At 46.6% G+C, this 24,139-nt stretch overlaps 1 protein-coding gene and 1 long non-coding RNA gene across 6 annotated transcripts in view; one reads left to right on the forward strand and one right to left on the reverse strand.

Moving 5' to 3' along the window:
* Nucleotides 1-19,343, reverse strand: CIDEA (cell death inducing DFFA like effector a). Of its 5 annotated transcripts, none has more exons than XM_078435444.1 (5): nt 19,162-19,343; nt 10,017-10,161; nt 9,058-9,204; nt 2,456-2,637; nt 1-490 (listed from the first exon to the last, which is right to left on the reverse strand). In XM_078435444.1, exons 1-5 carry the CDS (start codon nt 19,341-19,343, stop codon nt 343-345), a joined length of 804 nt encoding a protein of 267 aa, XP_078291570.1. In that variant the 3' UTR covers nt 1-342. The 5 variants fall into 5 exon arrangements, with proteins under 5 accessions (XP_078291570.1, XP_060469189.2, XP_060469193.2 ...); XM_060613206.2 differs by lacking the exon at nt 19,162-19,343 and adding an exon at nt 19,002-19,130; XM_060613210.3 differs by lacking the exon at nt 19,162-19,343 and adding an exon at nt 18,882-19,073.
* Nucleotides 19,263-24,139, forward strand: part of LOC132665738 (uncharacterized) — a 9,104-nt gene continuing 4,227 nt past the window's right edge. Inside the window, exon 1 of the long non-coding RNA XR_009604235.2 lies at nt 19,263-19,351. This is a non-coding gene — a long non-coding RNA (uncharacterized LOC132665738). The remainder of the gene's footprint in view (nt 19,352-24,139) is intronic.

Genomic DNA, 24,139 nt, shown 5'->3' on the forward strand with positions numbered 1-24,139 from the left:
TTAAAAGTAGCTCTTGCGATCGATCAGTTTATTGCAGGAGGTGAGGAGCTGAGAGGCCTAACACAGGTTTGTGCGGCTCCGGGCCACCACACTAGCCTGCCCTTTGGTCCTTCCTGTCCCCACGGAGGCCCCTACGAATCTCCTCCCCTCAGGGCGTCCCCTCCTGCAGCCCCCATTTCGTGTGCCTCCACCCCTCCTCCTTCCCTTGCGTGCCACCCCCCAGTACAAGTGACAGGCGTTGTGCAAGTGCCCGTGGTTTAGAACAGAAGCATCTTCAAAATTCATCATCTGAGAGCGAATATTTGGGTCGAGAGCCGGCTGGGTCCCCTGCAGCGTGCATCCTTATCCACTTGTGAACCCACGTCTGGAGTGTGACCGGGGAGGGCTCTGCTCGTCCATGTCACCCAGCACTTGGAGCATGTACGTGCCGATGTAGATGAGCAACTGTCCGGTCACCTGGGCGGCGTGGGACAGGACCCGCAGCAGGCTCCTGCAACAAAGGGGACGGGGCACAGGTCAGGCTTGGAGCTCTGGGCCAGCGAGGGGCAGACAGTGCGGGAATCCTTCACCTCCCCCCAAACATCCGCTCAGAGCAGGCACCGCTCACTGAAGGAGCCACCCCCCAGCCCGCCAGGGCCTGCTACAGTGCACATGCTGATGCACGAGGCCGAAGACCACCTTCCTTCTAGCTGCTTCCAAACGTGGCCTGTTGTTCAGGAACTAGGAAGCCCTGAGTAGGCTGACGGTGCTCTGGAGAGCACACAGTGAGTCCTGTCCTCTGGCAGCTTGCTTACTCTGGCCACCGTGGGTGTTGGGGCTTGTTACTAAAATCAGGCAAGTCAGGTGTGAAAGGAGAAGCTGAAGGAGACTGATCCTGTGACCCAGTTTACTTAGGGTGGCCGGGACATCCCATCTCGGCCCTGTTGTGGCCTCTACGCCTCAGGGCTGAGGCTGGCATTCCTGTTATTTCAGACTAAAAAAGTGGCTTTGACTCAAATTCTTACTCTCTACCGAGTCCAGAGTTAAAGGATTTCATTCCAGTTTTAAAGACCTATCATGTCACAAGGCCTGGGGGTCAGTTGTGCTGGTCGGGAGAGCCCCCTGGCCCTGGGATCCCACAACAGGACCCTGGTGTGAGGCCTTTGATGTGGGGACTTTGGTGACTTCTGTGGCTGCTTGTGGTGCCATCAGATGTCAGATGGTAAGAATTAGTGACAAGAAGGCCGAATTTGCCTCTTAAAGATTTTGTTGAGGTGGGATTTTAGGTGAGGTTTACTTTCTTCATTATACTTTTCCAAGTTGTTAGAACTCTCCTGTCTCATTTTAGAAAACCAATCAATCAAGCTATTTTCTCCCATCTCAGCCAAAAGAGGAAGCTCCCCCGGGGGGTCAGGTGTTGAGATTTCAACACGGGCCCAGTGACAATTGTCTATGAGTTGGCCATTAATGGTTCTGAGAGGGAAATGGAAGCCATTGAGAAGGCACTGCCTGAGCTCCCTCTGTGCCAGGGCCTGGGGCCCCATCAGAGGAGGCCAATCTCATTTCCAAAGCATTTCCTTCCAAAGCTGCTGTCAGCCGCTGCAACCTTTTTAGACCTTCTGTCTCTCCCCCCTCCATCCATCCCTCCACAGGAAGTGGTTATTTAGAGGATCAATACGAATTTACTAGAGGACAGAAGTAGGTGTGTTTAGAGCCTATGCAATCAAAGCACTTAGGAGCAACCTTCTCTTTTAAAAGATGATGAAACAAAGTCTCAGAGACATTAAGCAACCTGTTGAAGGTCACACAGCTGGCTGCTCAGAGGCAAAGGGCAGGTGTCCAGCCTGGTTGCAACCACAGAATATTCCTGGTGAACATACAGAATTTGTTCAGAAAGGTGCGGGTATGGATCGGGGATCTGTCTTGCACAGGCTCCCGGATCTGCCAGACTGGCCTCAGCCTGTGGGGCGACAGTGCCCTTGCCAGGGCATGTGGGTATGTGGAAAAGGCACAGGCCCATGCCACCTTGCTGCTAGGTTCAAGTTAGCAGTAATACAGAAGATACCAAAGAGCATTCCTCCGCGGTTCGTGGCTACTCTGTGCAAACCGGGTCAGAATCGCCATGGCTCCGTTTTAGCTGCTATTGCTTAGAAAAAAGATTTTAAAGTGCACAGCCCTAGTTTTTAAAAGAAATTTGGTTCCTTTCCATATTTATTATCTAGTTTTTGATTCCACTTAGTATCTAATGGTCCCTGAAGAAAAAAATGTATATACACCTTGGCTCAAGACTCTCTGTTTTCTGACATAAGTCTGGGTGTAAGAGGAAAAGTACCGTATGACATCGTGAATTAGTGAACGCCAGCAGCTACCAGGCAGGTCAGGGCCCCCGGGGGCCTGGGCTTGGCAGTGCAAAGCAGCAGGCCGGGGATGGCCCAGGCGCAGTTTCCAGAACCCAGTTGACCCCCATGTCTGTTACCTCAGCAGGGCTTTGACTCCCGTACACCGGATGTCGTAGGACACCGAATACATCTCATACATGGTGGCCTTCACGTTGAGGCAGCCAATGACATCCTTGGGATTCAGCTTGTACAAGTCGAAGGTGACTCTTGCTATTCCTGATTTCTTTGGCTGCTGGCGGGCTGGGACGTGGTTACCACCCTAGAACCACGGAGGGAGGAAGAGACTTAAGGAGCATCTCCGGCTATGACGTGCAAATTGTGTAATTCTGGGTTTTTGCTAGTTTTGACTCTTGGTTTAAAATCTGCTGGTGACTGAGCTGCTAATTACCTAAGGCATGGTTTCAGCCCATCAATGTGTTCATACGGCTATCATGTCCAAACCCATTAGAAAGTATCCTTCCCTAAGCTACTTTCAGTTCAGTGACGTGGGATGAGTGCGGTGTGGCTCCGGGGCTGGACTGTAGGGGTTCAGGAGATGGTTGTGTTTGGTGGACACGGACAGTCTCAGGACTGTAGCACCATTGGCTTAAAGAGGAGCAGGGAGCACTATTTCCACTTTACAAGAGGCTGCCGGGAAGAAAGTTTCAGAATCAAGTGGCTGAAGAAAGGGGCAGGGTGAGAACTTCCCAGGGCTTCCTGTGTTTTCTAGTCACCACCCTGGATGGAAACAGACCTCCTGGGGACATGGGTTACAATCGCCCCTCTAGGTCCTCCTGAAACATCAGTAGAGCCTTTAGGTCAGGGGAGAAAGCCAGAGACCTCTGTCAATCCCCAGGTTTATAAAGAGCACGGTAGCGTCCTCCCCATAGAAAGCTTTGCAGAGAGCAAGAAGAGAAAGAAGCCATGCCAAGGTACAAATGCCAGCCCAGGGGCAACTCTCCCTACAGGCTTGCTTCACACACAGATCTTGTAGTATTCAAATTTACACAATCAGTACAGTTACTACGTCTCCGGAACCTTTGGGGTTGGGGGCAGTTGAGGCTATAAATGTTAAATTCATCAATGCCAATAATCAACTATATGTGAAGTTAAAACATAAATTCCCCTAAAAGTGTCCAAATGCTTCTTGGTGGAGCCACCCTTCTCTCCTCCCACACAGACAGGAGATATTGACGGTAAAACCCACTGTTTAACGCACAGGAGTTTCTGCTGCCCCTTTAGGGGGTGCTGTCCAGCAGTTAGGAAACATCATTTTTAAATATTAAGATTACAGAGGCGCCTGGGTGGCTCAGTCGGTTGGGCATCCAACTCTTGATTTCAGCTCAGGTCATGATCCCAGGGCCGTGGGATCGAGCCCCTGCATCAGGCTCTGCATTGAGTGTGGAAACTGCTTAAGATTCTCTCTCTCCCTTTGCCCCTCCCCTGCTCATGCACTGGCTCTCTCTCTAATAAAAAATAATAATAAAAGTAAAAATTAAGATTACAGAATAAAAAGGGGGAATTTTACCTGTAATCCTCCCACTGTTCTTTCTCACCACCTTGTACTCCTTTCTGACATATGGAAGCTTTTATCTTATTCCCCCTAAATGTCTTCCTTAAGTCTGGTCTTAAATCAAAACCCAGCCCTCACAAAGCTAATCTGCTGGTGACCTGGATTTCTCTAACTCGCTGGCTCAAGAAGAAGAAATGATTGCCCCCCTGCCTCACCCTGAAAGGGCTCCAGGGTGCTGCTTCCTCACAGGCCTCAGAGGCACTCAGACTGAAGATGCAGGGGGTCCTCTGGTGACTAGTTCTTGGCTGGATGTTCTCATCCGAGTCAAACAAAATTGGCCTCAAACTTAGTGGTTTGAAATAACAGAGACTTAGACCCTTACATTCTGGAGGTTGGCAGTTCACAACGAGCCACCAAGTATGGTTCCTTCCAGAGGCTGCCGGGAACACATGGCCCCCTCACCTTCTCCAGCTTCTGGAGGAGCCCTCATTCCTCAGCTTCTCACATCTCCCCTCCTCTTTCTCTGCTTCTGGCCTTCACTCTGACCCTCCTCTCCCTCTGTGAAGACCCCAGGATGATACTGGTCCCTGGGTTATCTGGGACCGTCTCCCTGGCTCAAGATCCCTAACTTAATCATACCTGCTAGGTCCATTTGCTAAGTAACTCCTCCCTGGACTCCAGGGATTAGGATGTGGACCTCTTTGGGGGGCTATTATACTGCCCAAAACATATTTCTCAAACAAAAAGTTGTCCAGCTCAAGATTGCCTTTTAAAAGATTTGTCTAATGGAGCCTGGGTGGCTCGGTTGGTTGAGCAACTTGACTCTCGATTTCAGGTCAGGTCATGATCTCACGGTCATGAGATTGAGCCCTGCATCAGGCTCCTCACTGAACACAGATCTTACTTAAGATTCAATCTCTTTCCTTCTGCCCTTCCCCCACTCTTGCTTGCTCTCTCTCAAAAAAAAAAAAAAAGCTAAAATTAAAGTAAATAAATAAATAAATAAATAAATGATTTGTCTAATTCACCACATGCTCTTCTAATCTACTGGCATGATCTCCTCACCTGCTTCAGAGATACTATGTTTTAAATTTTATGTTTTTTATAATTGGTCTATAGTCTTTTTTCCAGTTGGAAAAATGATGAAATATTTGATACGGATATTAGTACACATACTGATCTGTATGTATCATGGGTAGATGATGGGTATACTCACCACTCCAGATAAAATGTTGGCAACCTGTTATCACCCATATGCCTCTCCCCAGTTATATTCTTCCACCTCCCTTCAAGAGGAGACCATCTAAGTTGTGAATCACTCCCTTACTTTTATTTTTAGCACACATGAGTCTCAAACATCATATTGCTAATTTTGTACATTTTCGGATTATCTATAATTGGTTAAATGTGGAGATTCCCAAAATGTACGTTGGAGACACCTGAGGTCCAGAGACCCTTTCAGGGGGCTGAGAGATCAAAACTATTTTCATAATAAACACCAAGGTGAAATTTGCCTTTTTTGTTCTCCTTCTCTCATGAGCGGAGGAATTTTCTACTACCCAGCTGAGAAACCTGCGTCACTCAATGAAATCAACATTTTCTAAAGAACCGATGCATGAGGTTATAAAATCATCCCTGGGAAAACGATCCAGCCAAAGCACAAGATAAACCAATGATTCCAATGAAACAGGAAACTTCACTGGTATGCCCTCAGATTCCACACTGCAGCAGCCTTTAGGAAAAGACCACTTAATGGATTTTGGTGTCATATCAAAGAAGAATATCCTCAATGATCTGAAAAGACTATTAAAATGCTCTCCCTTTTCTAACTACATATCTGTGGGAGGTCCCATTTTCTTCCCAAAACAATGTATTACAACAGATTGAATATAGAAGCAGATATGAAAATGTAGCCATCTTCTACTATTTGGTTAGGCATTAAAAAGATTTGCAAAAATGTAAAAAGATGTCACTTATTAAATATTTTTGTTTTGGAAAATAGTTATTTTTTTATAAAAATATATAATCTAAGTTAATCAGTACTGGGTTATTATTTTTAGTAATTTAATTTTCAACATTACATTTAATTAAATTTAATTTTAAAATTAAAATTAATTTTAATTTAAAATACGTATTTACAATTTTCTCAGCTTTAATTTCAAATATAAGTAATATCTATATAACTTATAGTTTCTTAAAAATTTTTTTTAAATGTTTATTTAGTTTTGAGAGAGAGAGAGAGGGAGAGAGAGAGAGAGGGAAACAGTGTGAGTGGGGGAGGGACAGAGAAAGAGGGACACACAGAATCTGAAGCAGGCTCCAGGCTCTGAGTTGTCAGCACAGAGCCCGATGTGGGGCTCAAACTCACGAGCCATGAGATCATGACCTGAGCCAAAGTCAGACTTAACCAACTGAGCCACCCAGGCACCCCTATAGCTTATAGTTTCTTAACTTTGGCACTTTGGCATTTGGGGCCAGATAACTCTTTGTCACAGGGGCCGTCCTGTGCCTTGTAGAATAGTTCATAGTATCCTGATCTCCACCCACTAGATGCCACCAGTACCCCTTTCATCCCAGTTGTGGCAACCAAAAATGTCTTCAGACAAGGGGTAAGATCGCTCCCAGCTGAGAACCTCTGATTGATGGATATCTATAGACTCCACTGAAATCCACATAAACAAAAGCTATTTGGGGTCCTCATTAATTTTTAGGAGTGTAAAGGGGTCCTGAGGTCAAAAAGTTTGAAGATTACTTGCTTAATGGGTTATCCTGTGATGTTTTCACTCAACAGAGTTGATGAGATTTATTCATATAGATCCCTGTAGCTGTACTTCATGCATTTTCACAGCCGAAGCATATTCCATTCAATGGATAGTCACCTGTGTATTTATTTACATGTATTTATGTAGAAGCACATGGCTGGGTGTCTGTGTGCTGACTGTACATCTAGGAGAGGGCTTGTCAGGTCATAGGTGGTGCTTCAATTCTATGGGATAAAGGTAAACTGTTTTAAACAGCTGCTGGTGAGAGTGTAAGAGAGTTCATTGCTCCATATCTTAAAAAATGGAAAAAATGGAAAACCCTAATAATACCAAATTTAATTGTGTAAAAGAGTATCTTATTGTGGTTTTAACTTACATTTTCCTAATCACCAGTGAGGTTGAAAATTTTTTACTATGTTCTACTGTCCATTCTTCAGATACCAGTTCATGTTTTTTTGCCCATTTTCCATTAGAGTGTCCGTTGTTTCCACAATTGATTTCTGTGAGTTCCCCAAATTTATCAAATACTAATCTTTTGTTGGGTTATGTTGAAAACACCTTCTGCTCACTTGTGGCTTATTATTTTACATACTTTATTGTATCGTTTGATGAACAAAATTCTTAATGGAGTTGTAATTGTCATTTAAAAAATGGTTTATGCAGGGGTGCCTGGCTGGCTCAGTCAGCATGTGACCCTGGATCTCAGGGTCTTGAGTTCAAGCCCCATGTTGGGTGCAGAGCCTACTAAAAGGAAAAAAACAACAACAGCTAAAAAATGGTTTATGTACAGCCTTGTTTAAAGCAACAGCAACAACAAAAACATTACACCCTAAGGATGTCAAACATATATTAGACCTTCTCAGTCATGTCTCCAGCTTCCTTTGTGTTTTCTACCTCTACCTTCTTGTGCTACATGATGGGAACCTTCTTGAGACAGATCTTCCAGGTTTTTTCTTATTATCTTCAGTGATGCCTGTCTCTGTTTAATTGTTGTGTTTTTCGCTTCCAGAAATTCTATTTGGTTCTTTCAAGTCTACCTTGTCCTTTTGATTACCTCTCATCCCTTCTTTAGTTTTGATTACTCTTTGAACATTTTAAATACACTTATTTTATACTCTGTATCCAATGATTCCAACATCTGAGGTCTTTGGAGGCCTGACTTTATTATTTCTGCTTACTCTCACTTATAGTGCTTTAAGTCCTTACGTTTTGTGATTTGATTCATTCTGAACCTATTTCTCCTGCTGGTTATGTGGGGGCACGGTCAACCCTGGGTCACTGGGGCTGGAGGGAGGGACCAGGTGAGCAAAAACTCAATGAATAAACTCCTTCCACTGATGCCTCCCTTCCTGGGGCTCTGGAAACTAAAAGCTCTCTTGGGTATTTTTGGAATCAGCAGTCCCTAAAACCTCATGAGGGCAGCTGGTGGCCACAGATTCTTGGGAGAGACCTTTAAGATTCTTCTGCTTTATGTGGGCATCTAAAATCTGGCCCCTTACCTTGTGTCAGCCCAAGACTTTGTCTCCTGTCCTGCCAGCACCTGTCAAAACTGCAGCCCAAAGTCACTGAAGTCAGTGGATGGCCATGAGTGAGGTGCTCAGGGGTAAGACATCACTTCTCTAGACTCTGGCTCCCATAAAAGTTTTGGCCTCTGAAGATTTTCCTTTCTGGGAGGTCAGTTAGGCATATAAAATACGTATTAAAATTTTGCTTTACTTTTTTAGGTGTTTTATAGTGGGAAGGTTTTCCAAGATATGTATATAATCTGTAGTTTTCCCGGACATAGAAGTCTTTATTCCATCTCTTTACCTTTCCTCTTTTTTGGTTTGTTTTCTATTTTATTTTATTTTATTTTATTTTATTTATTTTTAATGTCTATTTATTTATTTTTGAGAGAGAGTGCAAGCAGGGAGGGAGAGAGAGAACCCCAAAGCAGGGTCCACACTGGCAGCGCAGAGCCCAATGTGGGGCTCAATCCCACGAACCAAGAGATCATGACCTGAGCTGCATGCTCTACTGACTGAGCCAGCCAGGCATCCCTCTGTTTACCTTTCTAAATCACTGTACATTCACACACACACACGTACCTAATTTCACTGGCTGTGTTAGCTTGCTGGCTTCCTGAGGACAGAGACAGTGAATGGTCACCAGGTCAATCTGTGTGCTTTAAAAGGACCCATAGCTACTTACTGGCTTAAACCTGTTTCCCAGACTGCTTGCTTTAAATCCTATAGCCCAGGTTCACTAAGATGCTAAGTTCCCTAGAAACACATTTAAGAATCCTGTTGAGGGTAGCAGATCCAATTATTAGGTGAATATGAAGTTCATATTCAGAAAGAGGACAAGTCAACACCAAAGTAGGGAATGCACTTTTGTGGGTAAAAAAGTCTGCCCGGTAGCTGTTTGGACAAGTGTTTTTGCTTACCGGTGTCCACCTCTGCCCTTTCTCCAAGATCATGAAATGTGTGTTGTCTCCTAAGGTCTGAAAGAACTCTTCCGTATCCACCACGGTTCCGTCTTCCTCCAGCACCAAAGTGACCAGTCCGCTGGTGATAACTAAGGCATCCAGGGTCTAGATTGACAACACATCAGAGACATGGAATAAAGGAAGAGATTCCATTTTGACCACTCAAAGCCATTGACTAAGTTATAGATTCAGAAGTGATCTGATTTTGCTAAAACTTTAATGATAAAGATCTACCTTCATTGGCATCTCGGACTCAGTCTTGGCTTGGAAAAAGAAAAGATTTTTAATGGACCAATCTTCTTCAGAGATTTCAAGGACATGAGATAAATGAAGACACCGAATCAAATTTAGAGTTTCTATAATTACTCACTTATTTTGCCAAATAAAATGAAGAATGCAACAGAATGATATTTAAATAGCCTTAGGCTCACATCACATATCTGACCCTCTCTTGCTTCAGGGTCTGCATGTTGGATGTTCATTTCTTTTTTCCACAGGTGTCTCTGTCTGCGTTATGCTTCCATAACCTGACTCCACAGACTCCAGAGAGTCTGTGATTCTTCCTTATTTGGTGATCTAGGACACTGTTTTAGATTAAGGACTATTTTTCTCCGGGCTTTATAACCAAAAACAGATTTCCAAAGGCTGCTGCTTCCCTGTATTCTCCCTTGTCAAAGAAGAAAGGCTGTATTATCAATTGATGACTGTTTTTAAGGCTTTTGTGTCTGTAGCTAAATCTTTTATGGTACAGAGATGTAATAATGTTCCCTTTCATTCTTTTCTTCTCCCCTCAGACTCTCCAAGGCCATGACAGTGGCATTTCTGTCTCTGCCCTGGCTTAGTATCTAAGCCCATAGCCCTGCATGCGGTCAGGGGCCCTTCTGTGAGGGATGGGAAAGCCCCGGGGTTCCTGGCACCTTGCTAAGAAGCTCCTTCAGACTGTTGGCCATCACCCCTCGCCGGCTGCTTCTGTCATGGTTGGAGACCCGGAAAGGGCGAGCTGAGTGCATGAGGGGGGTTAGCAGGACTTTCTTGGTCTGTGATCCCATAAATGTCAGGGGCCTGGAAATGGAGGAGAAAAGTAAAAAATATCTTCGACATTATCTTCAAAAAAGGAATCTTCAAAGAGGGGTTTGAAGTATACAAATTAAAACAGTTTTCATATTTGCATCTGAAAGAAAGAAAATTGGGGATCATTGAAAATCCTGATATCCAAGAAACAAATAACACAAACAATTAAAAACCACAGCCATCATTATGCCCATTTTACTAGAACATTCAAAGTCCTTGTAGTAAATATGTGAGAAAGAAGTGGTAAGAGCATCAAACTCAAAAAAGAAATAAGAATTCGATTTTGCAAACATGAGTTTTATAGCTGAAAAGTCTTTTTTTTTTGCCTAACGTTTATTTTTGAGAGAGAGCGACAGAGCACAAGCAGGGGAGGGGCAGAGAGAGAGGGAGACACAGAATCTGAATCAGGCTCCAGGCTCTGAGCTGTCAGCACAGAGCCTGACTCGGGGCTCAAACTCACAAACTGTGAGATCATGACCTGAGCTGAAGTCGGACGTTTAACCGACTGAGCCACTCAGGCACCCCTATTGCTGAAAAGTCTTAAGAGGTTATGAATTAGCCAAGTAGTTAAAGAATTAGGTACACACACAAAAGTTACATATTGTAAAACTAAGCCAGGAATCGAAAATCCATATAGTAGTCACTAGAGCAATAAACTAACATTTAGAAATTAACTTAGAAAAGATGAGGAACAACAGAACACTATAATAATTGTTGTTGGAATAATGAGAAGGAAAGGAACTTTGGGCCATATGTCACATGACACTTTGGAGTAAATTCCACATTTAACAAAGAATTAATTTAAAGTTTCACTATTCACTATTCACTATTCACTATTTCACTAAAAACTAACACAGGGGCTCTTGGGTGGCTCAGTCGGTTGAGCATCCAACTTCGGCTCAGGTCATGATCTCACAGTTCATGAGTTAGAGCCCTGCGTCAGGCTCTGTGCTGACAGCTCAGAGCCTGGAGCCTGCTTCCAATTCTGTGTCTCCCTCTCTCTCTGCCCCTCCCTCATTTGCGCTCTGTCTCTGTCAAAAATAAACATTAAAAAATTATTAAAAAATAAAATAAACTGACACAGAGAGGGAAAATAATGAACAAAACCAAATCAAGACAATTTTCTGAGGGAAAAAACCTCCAACCTTTGGTTGTCAAATTATACATACATACATATTATATATACATATATGTATATGTACATGTATATGTATATTATATACATATGTATATTATATATGTATACATATAATATATACATATTCTATACATATAATACATATACAAATACATATAATATACATATAATATACATGTATATAATATGTATGTATGTAAATATTTATTATACATTTATGTATATATATAAAATGGGGGATAAATGAGAAGCTTACTGCTTTAGTAGTTATTTAACACTTTTTTAAGATTTCATTTTTTTAATTTTTTTTTAAATGTTTATTTATTTTTGAAAAAGACAGAGTGTGAGTGGGGGAGGGACAGAGAGAAAGGGAGACAGAATCTGGAGCAGCCTCCAAGCTCTGAGCAAGCTGTCAGCACAGAGCCTGACATGGGGCTCGAACCCACAAACTGTGAGATCATGACCTGAGCCGAAGTCGGACTCGTAACTGACTGAGCCACCCAGGCGCCCCATGGAGCATATGAGGCTTTTGATGACAATTAAAGAAATGCAAAACCACCTTTGACACACCAGTGCATGCTTTCAAACACACATGCAAGAAGTGATTTAAAAATAACTCCAGGGGCGCCTGGGTGGCGCAGTTGGTTAAGCGTCCGACTTCAGCCAGGTCACGATCTCGCGGTCCGTGAGTTCGAGCCCCGCGTCGGGCTCTGGGCTGATGGCTCGGAGCCTGGAGCCTGTTTCCGATTCTGTGTCTCCCTCTCTCTCTGCCCCTCCCCCGTTCATGCTCTGTCTCTCTCTGTCCCAAAAATAAATAAAAAACGTTGAAAAAAAAATTAAAAAAAAAAATAACTCCAATAAGGGGCAACAGATGTGCCTTGCTGGTGGCACTAGGAGCTGGTTCAGTCTCTTTGGAGAACAGTCTAGAAATGCGTAGTTTTCACCCAGGACGGTGGGCTTTTTAAATTTAGGGATATACCCACAAAGAAATTATTGGAAAGAATATCAACATAAGTTATCAATAGTTCACGTGGCTCTTGCTTCATGTCAGGTGCTGTGAGAAGTGACACATGACCTCACTTAATCTCCCCCAGGCCCCGAGGGATGAGAGCCTACAGCTGTACTGACCCCACACCTAAACAGTATCCTACCTACTGCAGGCACTCAAGTCGTTGTTGACGATCTGGACAAATACTTGTAGAGTGACATTCAGAAGAATGAAACGAAGGGTCTTATTTTTAGGACAATCTTACAGAAGATACAAAGTGAGGACATCACTGATTTCTGACACATAAAATGGACCGTCTAGATTAACCCCATGAAGGCTAAAATTGTAGGGGCTTTTATACTATCACCTAGGATTTAGCACTTTATTTTATACATATCCAAACACACATACCTACACACATACAGTCACACACATCCACACATACATATTACCATTTATTTATCTAAGCTTTATTTTCCCAACTAGATTGGAATTTCCTTCAGGGAAAAAGCTTCTTTGTTGTATCTCCCATAATGCCTAGATTAGTGCTAGGCAAATAGGTTTTCAATAGTATGTGTTCTAACTTGAAGTTCTACAAATGAACATAAGTGAAAATTCAATGATCTAGCAAGTAATTTTCTATATGAGAAACTGATAGTGTAGTAATGAACCGGCTCTCAAAAACCATCAGGTTAAGTTCATGCTCATAGCATGACCAGCCAGTTTCAGTGAGTATCTACATATTATCCTTGGCAAAAAAAAAAAAAAAAGGGGGCATTCTAGGAATCAGACCCAGATTGTTAGTTAGCACAGGTTTGGTCTGAAGTGTATTCAGCTAGCATCATATTAGTGCTTCCTAACTGCTTGCATCCAAGCACTTGCTATGGCCAGCTTATGCTAACTTTTTATACATACTAACTAATTATCATCACAACTTTACAAGGAAAGTATTACCCCATTTCCCAGATGGGAAAACCGAGGCTCAGAGTGGTTTCTCAAGGTCACTCAGTTAACAAGGAAACGAAGTAGGACATAATTATCTCTGGACTTCTAACCTCAAGCAATAAACATCACTTAATCATCAGTCTGGGGCTGCTCTGGTTGAAAGGACCACAGTGGTCTCGGTGAACACCGACAGCTCCTTTCCCATCTAGGCCGCCAGAGTCACTGCGTTATTTGTTCCTAGTGAGGCAACGGCAAGGGGACTGTGGCAGGTTACTGGCCTCTGATGCAGGCTCCCCATTAGATTGATCAGAGAGCCACCAGATGAATCCAAGCCTTGAGCTGACACAGTGGTGGGGCTGGCACACAGCCTCTGAACTTTTGCCCTGATTACAAGGAGTTACACCAGGTTCCTCGGTTACACAACCTGACAGACAAGATGCCCACGTTCTGCTGAGCTGGTGCTACAGAGCCCCCTGCTCACAGTCCTGTCTCTGGTGATCTGGTAGATGGGGCAATGAGGATTTTACCTAAGATGCTTCACACTGAGAATTGGCTTTGTTGGCAACCTAATCATGGCACCTGAAACTTAAACTCGATGGTGAAGTCCGTATGAGGAGGAGAGAGAGACTAGTTCTATTCTATGCCAGACCCGTGCGCATTAGTGCATTACCTAATACCTTGACAAGACAGGCACGTCAGATGAATAAAAGTGAGGCTCAGGAAGTTAAGAAATGGATAAGGTCAGAGTTAGCCAGTGCTAGAACAGGGGTTTGAACCCAGCTCCCACTTTTGCGCCACGGTGCCTGCCCTACAAGGTGAAAAGCCTCCTATGATGCAGAGGAACCCCGGACCCTCACCAGCATGAGCCTCTCTTCTCTTCCCCCTGCAAAGCAAGAACTCCTTGCCGTTGTCCTCGAGCCCTTCTAGAATCTGTACTCACTGAGGTCAGGGTCTGTCTGTACATTTTTTACTTCCCCACAGCACCTAGCCTGCCATTGGCACGCGATCGATTCACTGAGTAAAAGACAGGCTAGGACAAAAATCTGAGAAATGGGTGAACAAAGTTCATGTGCTGGAATCTTAGGTCCAGGTGCTAGAGGCCAATGACACACCTTGTGGGCATGAACAGCTTTGACCTAGTTAGTTGTGGTCCTGTACCTCCTCATTGGATGCGAACAATCACGCCTCAGTAAGCACCACTGTTCCAGTTACGTACTACAGTTGATTATACAAAGTCCTTATTGTCTTTTAACTTCTGGACTAGATAAGTGTTGGCAGTCATTTCTGGTCCTCTCCCCACGCTGCCCTCAGGACAGCCATCCTCAATAAAAAAAGATACGCACCATATTGTTCTTCTTACCCATTATGTTTCCTTAACCGGGCACTGGGTCATTGTTGGAGAAAAGGCTTACGGAGCACACCTAAAAAAAAAATCCTTGAAGACAAGAAAATTAAATCCTGCCATTCTAGGAAGAGGATGAGTGATCTGACGTGTCAAATTATAGAAGATCCAGGCTATCTTATAGATAATATAAAAAGGAGTTAAATGAAATTTTATGTACATGAAACCTATTTAACAACTATTATAGGAGTATTTTTTTTTTTTTTTTAGTATTTATTTATTTTTGAGAGACAGAGCATGACGGGGGAGGGACAGAGAGAGAGGAGACACAGAATCTGAAGCAGGCTCCAGGGTCCGAGCTGGCAGCACAGAGCCTGATGCGGGGCTTGAACTCACAAACCGCGAGCTCATGAGCTGAGCCGAGGTCAGACGCTTAACGACTGAGCCACCCAGGCGCCCCCAGGAATATTTACTTTGCTCCAGCTAAAGGAGCAGCAAAGCAACTAGCTAGCTAAATGAAGAAAGCAAGATATTGATCCAACCGACTCCTGGTCCTCTTAATAGGATATTTTATGTCACTGGCTATTAGTGCAAGATCTAAAATGTCTTGTTCTTCTCCCCTCAATATTTTAATATATCAAAGTTGAGACAGGAGCTCGGAGAAGCCTTAGACAGCACACACTGGTCACCCTCCCATCCTGGGAAAGTGCAGACAACCATATAAGCAGGAAGGAAATAGCTCACTAAAAGGAAAAGAAAAACCAGGAAACAGGTTGTTCAAGGAAACAGATTGTTTCGGGGAAACCGAGACAAAAAGAGTAGTCAGGCTTCACAGAATATTCTTAAAAACTGTGAAGAGGCATATCTCCCAGAAGTGAGGGAAACAGAGAAGCCTTTATATTTTTCCCCAAGTGAACGGAGAAGTCTCGACTTAGCAAAGTGTAGCAAATAAAGCAACAGGCCACAGACTGACAGCAGAGGTGAACTTCACTCCAGTAAAAGGAAGCTAGCCTCCATGAGTCATAAACAAGCATGTTTTTATGCCACTGTATGGACCGATGTTTATTCCAGAAGTGGAATAAGAAAGAGAAGGGCAGGCCTGGGAACAAAGCCTCCCCCAGAGAGAAATAATTTGGGGTCAGCAGCGATGAGGTGGTTCCATGAGGCCCTGTAAGGTACTGCCCCCGGGGAACATTCAGAGAGAAGGGCCCCTCATTTCCTTGTTAGGTAGAAAGGAGGAACCCACGTGAGAGAACGCGCACAAGCAGGTACGACAAGCCAACCGCCCACTACTACCAAAGCCTAGGGACAAGGAACACCTTAAGAAGGGAAGTGGTGATGTCAAATGCAACAATGCAGAGAAACAGACGGGACGGAAAACAGACGGGACCCATCCGGCCTGGCTGGGTCTCAGTGAGTGGTCAGGAGGGTGCAGGGTCTAACCCACTGGCAGAAGCTGGAGAAGCTTCAGCCTCAGTGATGACTCCTCCTTTCCCAGCAGTGCGGGAGCCACGTGACGGGCTACACACATTGGGATGTCTGCCCCACAGCGATGGCGGCTGGCTCACATCTGTGCCTTGACCAGCCTAGAGAAATGCTTGATGTAGTAAGAGTATTTTCAGTATATGACCATGAAGTCTTTGAACACTTGGAAATGTTATTAAAATAACAGTTTAGACCCAGGAAGGAGTAAGCATCAGTAACCTGGGAGATTTACTTGTAGAAAATGCAGTTCCTCGCTTATAACAAAAAGACAGTGGTAAAATGTGTACTGAAATGCCAGCTATACAAAACCTAGAGTTCCTGGTTCAAGGAAAGGAAAGATGTACCAAATGGCAACAAAAACAGCAATTTTGCACACAGTATAATACATATCAGCTCTGTAACAACTTCAAGGTCGGCATGAACGTTAGCACGGACAGACACAATGGCTGAGTGGCTTTGCCTATGACAACACACACTGGTATGGACATCCTTGACGTCTGGAGCTCTGCTGAGGGACCTCAGGCAGCTTTCGCCCTGACTAAGGCCTCGAGGGATCACAGATGATTAACAAACTAATGACTAGTTTAAGACTTTAGGATTGCTGACCTTAAAACACGATGTATATGTGGATGAAGTTTTTTCTTTGGCAAAATACAATCTTCCACTAATAAAAGAGTTAAGTCCGGCTAGTTTAAATTAAGGAACACGGAGGAGGCAGAAGTCCAGCAAGACTGTAACTTACAAACATGGCCTTTACCCTGTCTGTGGCTCACGTGGGTCTTCAGCCTTGACGCAGTTCTAAAGAAGGGCAGGGAAGGACAGGGTTTTCCTTTCAACAAGTAATATGGATCCTTTTTCTTCCAGTTTCGTTTGGAAGCAGGTAGATTCTTGAAAGAACTGCACTGTGCGTCCCTGACAAATAGTCACTCACGTTTAGAGTTTGCCAAGCTCAGAAGGAGTGTGTCTTTGAGTAGACATTTCCTTACGTTTTGACCTGCCCACATTTCACAAGCAAGTCACTTTCATACACACTTGACCCAGTGGAAACCTTACACAGATGCACTTTGGATTTTGGTAACCTGTTATAGGGATCAGGTGGAAGGGCAGGGTCAGCCTTAGTTCTGAAGGCTCTGCCTCCTCCTTCTCCTCCAGGCAATACCAGCCAGGAATCAAGGGTGCCTTCTTAGCAGTCCTTAAATCGGCCTGCCACCTCCTCAGGGTTCACAGAAGTGGCTGAGTGGGTATATTTGCATATTTGAGGGGGAGAAGTGCGGAGGATTGATTCTAAACTGCTAATAATTGTTACCCCCTGGGAGTGGGATTGTGGGGGGCAGGGGGGGTTGCGGAGAACAACAAGGAAACCCAGGGCTCACCTTCATGCTGACATGAGTTAGGGAAGATGCAGGAAACAAGTCTGTTTCCCACCTTCCCTGGTTCCTTACTACTTGACTTCATTGTTTTTGTTTTTTAAAGTGAAAGCCCAGTGCTGTTCATTCAGACAGACCGCCTTTACATTTTGGAAGCTTTCTTTCTTTCTCTTTCTTTCTTTCTTTCTTTCTTTTTAACGTTTATTTATTTTTGAGACAGAGAGAGACAGAGCATGAACGGGGGTGGGTCAGAGAGAGAGGGAGACAGAATCTGAAACAGGCTCCAGGCTCTGTCAGTACAGAGCCCCCACACGGGGCTCAAACTCACAGACTGCGAGATCATGACCTGAGCCAAAGTCTGACGCTTATCCGACTGAGCCACCCAGGCGCCCCTGGAAGCTCTTTTTCTAACTTTGAGGGTTGCGCACGGCAAGTTCAGCTCCATAGATCGCACTAGTTTGTAAAGTGATTCTCCCTCCCCACCTTGCCCCTTCAACCCACCCTGTCCCTCTGCTCTTTGGTACAGATGGGATCACCTCCGAAACCTGCATTTTAAAGAACTCAGAGGGCTTCTCTATCCTTTTTGAAGTACTTTGAAGATCTTTAGAGAAGCACTATCCCTTCCATAAGTCTATACTTGAGAATTACTTCCATGCAATATTTGTAGGATTTTATCAGCAAGGACGGGTTTGGGTACGTCAAGATATGAGGATGAATGACAGCTGGGGGGGGGGGGGCGGGGAAGTGTTGCGGTGCCATCAACCCCGCAGCGGGTGGCGAGACCCGGGAAGGGAGCGAAGACTAAGAAGCCTCGGAAGGCACCTGGTCCCTCCCTGGGCAGCGTCGGCGCTCTCAGATGCGGCGAGGAGGGGTAGCGCTTCCCCCCATACATCCCGTTACAAGCCTGGGTGGGCTCATCAAGCAGGGGTCTGGGAGCGTTCAGAGCCCGAGGGGCGCTCTCTGCTCAGCCCACCCTCCCCTTGGAGCCCAGAGCCCGCAGCCCGCGCTCGCCCTTAGGGGTAAGCCTGGCCCATCCCAAAGCCGCCGAGCGTCCCCACCAGCAGCGCCCCAGCTCCGGTCGCGACCCCGAGGTCCCCCTGAAGCCCTGCGCGGGAGCACCGTGGAGGCGTTGCCCGGGTTTCCCAGGACCGGGCCCTCGGTTGCCCCGGCGGCTGCAGCAGCATCAAGAAATTCAGCCACTCCCGCACTCACCACTGTCACCTGTTCCGTCGATGCCCGCTCACCTCGGGAGCGCCACACCTGGCACTTGCGGCCAGCTGGAGGAGGGGGAGGAGAAGCGCGGCCTGCTCGGACTCTGCACCCCCGCGCAGCCGCTGGGCGTGTGGGCTGGGACTGGGGCCTCGGGGCGCTCGGGTTGCTAGGCGCAAGAGGTGCTGGGGGTACGGCGCACGGGGGACGAGAGACGCAGGGAAATGAGGGACTCACTGGGATGCCAGGCACAGGGGGATGCAGACCGTTCAGAGCGCAGGGGGGCGGGGGCTCAGGGGGGGATGGGTGGCCGCGGGGCGCAGGCGTGGCCCAGAGCCTGGCTGGCGCTGCACTCGCCTGATGAGGGCTCCGGCGTAGTCCCGGGCGGTCTCCATCGCTAAGGTCCCCCTCCCAGGCTCGGCCTCCGCCGCCCGCGCCCTCCTCTTAAAGCGCCGCCACCAGCCCCGCCCCGGCCGGCCCGCCCCGCGCCGGGCGAGGACCTTGGCTAGGGGCTCACCTCTGCAGAAGGTCGTGGCTGCGCCTCCTGGGAGAGCGCCCGGGTCCGTGCCAGTTCCGGGCCCCTGGAGGGGAAGCGGTTCTCGCAGACCGCTGCAGAGGACGGTCCCCACGACTCTCGAGACCCACCAGCTGCTCCGCGCGTCCCCTAACGGTCGTTGTTAGCCTGTTCGCCTTGCACATTCTGAGAGGTGAGGCAGCCTGGGCGGCGTGGCTGTGGCTGTGAAAAGGCAGATGTGTTGCTTTCAAACCCATGGGGGCCACGGACTGAGGGAAGGGGATGGCGGTGGAATGAGGTGCAGGATGAGTTACCCCCAGGGCCGCACTGGGTTGGGCGCCCGGGCTGCAGCCCCCGACCGACGTCCCGCTCCAAGCTCAGCAAGCCGGCTGGCAAGGCGAGGAAGTGGCCGCAGACACCTGGACACAGCGCCCTTTAGATTCTCGGGAAGTGGGGCCGGGGAGTTGGCTCCCTTCCTGTTAGGTGCTCCGCGGCTGTTCTGATGGGCATTTGGGGGGGGCAGTAAGAAGGGTGTTTAGAATGCAGGAGTAAACGGACCGTTGGACTTGGTTAACAATCTTTTAGCTATAGGGAAGAGACTTTCTCAGAGTAAGGGAGGCAACAGAAAAACCAAGCCAGGGCTGAGGGAGATTTTGTCGGCCTCCTGCTTGCGCAGATAATCGTACCAGAAGATGCAAGTCGGCTTGTTTGGGACCTCAGAAGAGGGCAGGGGGGCGTGTCAGGAATTCCACGGAGCTCTACCTGCAAAATCAAAGAAGTCTCACCAGCAGGTTAAGGAGTGAAACAGTCCCTCAATTCCAGCCCCTTCAAAGGCAGAAACTTTCTGGGATATAGAGTTCCTAGTACATACTGTCCTGCACATGGTCAAGTGACTGGTTCCAGAAATTGTTAGTAACTGCTGACTGCCCTGTTGTGAGTGGTAGCCTGACCTGTGCCTCCCATCACCTGACTCACCTTGGTTTTAACACATTGCCTAACACATGGCTCCTTCTGTCTGCATCCTTCAATTTAGCTCACAGAAACAAACACACATTTCTTCCCCTTTAGGGGCATGGGGATCAACATACCAACACTCATTTGACTTGCCTGAAGGTGTGTTGAAGCCAAAAACAATTTCCTTCCAGAGTCCTGGACTCCACAGGGCCTTCTGGGAACTCTCCAGGCCCAGGCCACAGAGCTGTGTTTTCGGCTAAGTGCCACTGGGGCTGGACAGGGTCTTAAGACTGATCATTAGGGGCGCCTGGGTGGCTCAGTCGGTTAAGCGTCCGACTTCGGCTCAGGTCACCATCTCGCGGTCCGGGAGTTCGAGCCCCGCGTCGGGCTCTGTGCTCAGAACCTGGAGCCTGTTTCAGATTCTGCATCTCCCTGTCTCTCTGACCTTCCCCCGTTCATGCTCTGTCTCTCTCTGTCTCAAAAATAAATAAAAACGTTAAGAAAAAAAAATTAAAAAAAAAAAAAAAGACCGATCATTAGTGGCTCCTTCCACGGATACTCTGCTGTGGCCTGAATGTTTTTGTCCCGCCCCTAAATTCATATATTGAAGTCCTAATACCCAATGTGATAGTATTAGAAGGTGGGACTTGGGGGGGGGTACTTCAGCTATGAGGGTGAAGCCCTCAGGAATGGGATTTGTGCCTTCTGAAAGAGGCTCCAGAGAGATCCCTAGGTCCTTCTACAGGGGGAGGACACAGCAGGAACCAGGAGGAGAGCTTTTGCCAGAACGCAGCCAGGCGGGCACCCTGAGCTCAGACTTGCAGCATCCAGAACTGTGAGCAATACATTTCTGTTGTTTATAAGCCATCCATTCTGTGGTATGTTGTTATAGTGGCCCACGTGGGCTAAAACACACCCCTGGTCTGACAGATGAGAAAGGGGGTCCAGGCAAGTCAACTCAATTCACCTTTTTTTAAAGAAAAATTAATTTATTTACTTTGAGAGACAGAAAGAGAGAGCTGGGGAGGGGCAGAGAGAGAGGGAGAGAGAATCCCAAGCAGGCTCCACACTGTCAGCGCAGAGCCCAACATGGGGCTTGGTCTCACAAACTGTGAGATAATGACCTGAGCCGAAACCAAGACTCAGATGCTTAACTGACTGAGCCACCCAGGTGCCCCTCAATTCACCTTTTAGAAAGCATTTTATTTTGAAAACTTTCGAATATAAGGACATATAGACAGAACACTACATGAGCACCCCATCGCCTGGATGCAGCCACTGGTAACGTTTTGATACGTTTGCTTGTTATTTATCTGTATTATTATTGAACCCCTTCACATAACATTCTTCAGCTTGTGTCTCTGAAGAAGCAAGGACCTTCTCACACATACCACAGTGACATTAGCACTCCTAACAAAATAAAAATGATCTCTTAAGAGCACCTAATACTCAGTCTATAGTCAAGCTCCTGACCATCCCAGTTGAATGACACCTTATATTTAAGGCACTTTGCCGTGCCCAAGATACAAGTGTATTAGACCTGTTCTGGAACAGTGAAGGTCAAGGTCACAGATCTTGACACACCAATAACCAATCATATTTCTACGGTCTAGAGAGGCATCTGGATCCAAAGGCACTTAGTGTGGACTTGTTAATATTTGATGAATGGATGAGGAACTATGTTAGTAGTAATGTGTGAATGCAAATTGCAAAGGGAATAAACGGATGAATTCTTCCTAAAGGGTGTCCAGAAAGGAACACTGGAGCTGAGGCTTGAAGGGTGACAGAGCAAGTGGGGCACGGGGGGCTATTGTGACTATTCTGCCTTACTTGGCATGTCTGGGCTTCTGGGTGGGTGGGTGGGTGGGGGGTTCTAGAAGAGAACGCTCAGGGCAGCCATGCCGGAGTGAATTTGCACAGCTCCGAATGCACAGTGGCCGTCGTCCTGAGTGGGGAACCAGCAGAGGTGACTGCGTGACCTGTTCAGACATAGATTTGAGAAGACCACTCTGGGGTGGCTCAGGAGCCAGACTGGGGCCAGGGGACATGTCAGTGATCCATGTGACATATGTCAGGGGTGAGACCACTGACATTGGCTCTGGGGGTGGGGGCAGGGGCTTCCAGGGAACATTTCACAGGACCTGATGATGAACAAAAAGGAAAGCAGCTGGAGAGACTCCGATATTTTTAGATTAGATGACTGGAGAGGCAGTGATGCCCTTACTGGGAGGAGAAACACAGGAGGGGGAGCAAGGTTGTGGTGGAGATTGAGATTATGCTACAGCCCACAGGCCCGCGGACCATACTGGGCAGAGATGTGGGGTGGACCCACGGCCTGTGGCCCACATTCAGATGGAACTCAGGGAGAGGTCCCGGCTGGCAGCCAAGGCCGGCCGGCTACCATTGCTCCCAAGTGGGAACCTGAGCCATATGAGTGTGGGGGTGTGTAGAGAGGGAGAGGAGGGCAGAGGCATGTTGTGCTCATAAGCATGTGGCAGCCAAGCTCAGGAGCCAACAGAGAAGAAAGTGAGTGACAGGTTGCAGGTGCCGGCTGGTGCCTTTCCAGCACATTTCCAGCCACCAGCTCTGACACAATTAAGCTCCTTTCTCATTCAACACCATTTAACGCATCTTTATTGAGCAACTACTATGTTCCAGTGCAACTAAGATCAGAAATCCCATGTTTTGTGCTGACTTCAACCACTGTTTGTCGAGAGTCCCTATAGAGTCTGTGTGCAGTTCTCCTCAGGGCGACTTCCAGAGTCTGACCTCCCTGGTTCCCTGCAGCTGCCTATGGGGGTCCTTGCAGCCTGGTCTCGCTTCTTCTCCAAGGTGGGGCATCCCCCTTCCTCTCAGAGTCCTGGCCGAGAGCCTGTTCTGGAGCACAGCTTCCTAGCCCGGCCTTACCTCATTCCAACGTGACCGCGGGCAGGTCACCTAACATCTCTCAGGCTGTAGATCCTCATCGGTAAAAAGGCGCAGGGCTCTCTCTCTCCTCAGGCTGGGAGAGAATTGAGTCCTGTAAGGGAAAGCCTGGCCCAGCCCAGTGCCCGGGCCAGAGTGCTCTATCAGTGTGGGTGACCAAGGCCACTGCGATGCAGGTGATGGACAGTTGGAGTTCAGCTCCCAGCCAAGGGTCAATACCTGATACAGAAGCTGCTTCTCATTTATCAGGACTATATTATGGAGAACATAGATGCTTAAAGCTCAGAGAAACTTGGGCAGGCATCTAACCCGATTTCTGTGTTGTTTTTTTTTTTTAAATAACAACGTGGATAAGACAATGAACACTGGGTCAGAACCCTGGCCTTGCAACCTTCAGATTCTGTGATTGTGGGCAAGTTTTCTCGGCATTTCTTTTCTTGTTATGAGCTTCACTTTCTTTATTTCTAATAATCCCTGACCATCTGTATTCCTTACCAACTCTCAGTGGGTTGCAATGTGGATTAAATGAGATAAACTTTTGAAATACATTGTCAGCTGTCAATCACTAAAAAGTGTTAAGGTCTTATTATGGCATTGATAAGGAAATTGAGCCCTGGGAAAGGGCTAACTCTAAGACTATTGACCACATAAGCAGGGCATCTTCTGAAGAACTTTCAGGAAGGCAAAGAATTTCGTTCAGTTTGCTCCACTATTTCTCATAGCCAAAGTGCCCAGTGTTCTCTTATTTCCATATTGCTTCCCAGTAAACTCACTGTTGGAAACACACACACACACACACACACACACACACACACACCATATATTTATTTATGCTAAGGTGTAAATGATTGCTATCCCACTCAGCAAACATTTACTGAGCATCACACGTGTTATTCCCCGCCCCCACCCCCAACCCATTCTCTGCTTTTCTTTGCCCAGCCTTGGGCTCCAGGATGCTGGCCCTTGGGATTGCACTAGCAGCGCCTTGCCCTTTGGCTTCTAATTGGTTTCATTAATGGAAAGCACTGGTGGCCTTTTTCTAAAATTAAAAACAATTGTATTGCATAATAATATGCATATGGTAAAGCGCACAGTTCTTTGT

Source organism: Panthera onca, chromosome D3, assembly GCF_046562875.1.
Source record: "Panthera onca isolate mPanOnc1 chromosome D3, mPanOnc1 haplotype 2, whole genome shotgun sequence".
Lineage (NCBI taxonomy): Eukaryota > Metazoa > Chordata > Mammalia > Carnivora > Felidae > Panthera > Panthera onca.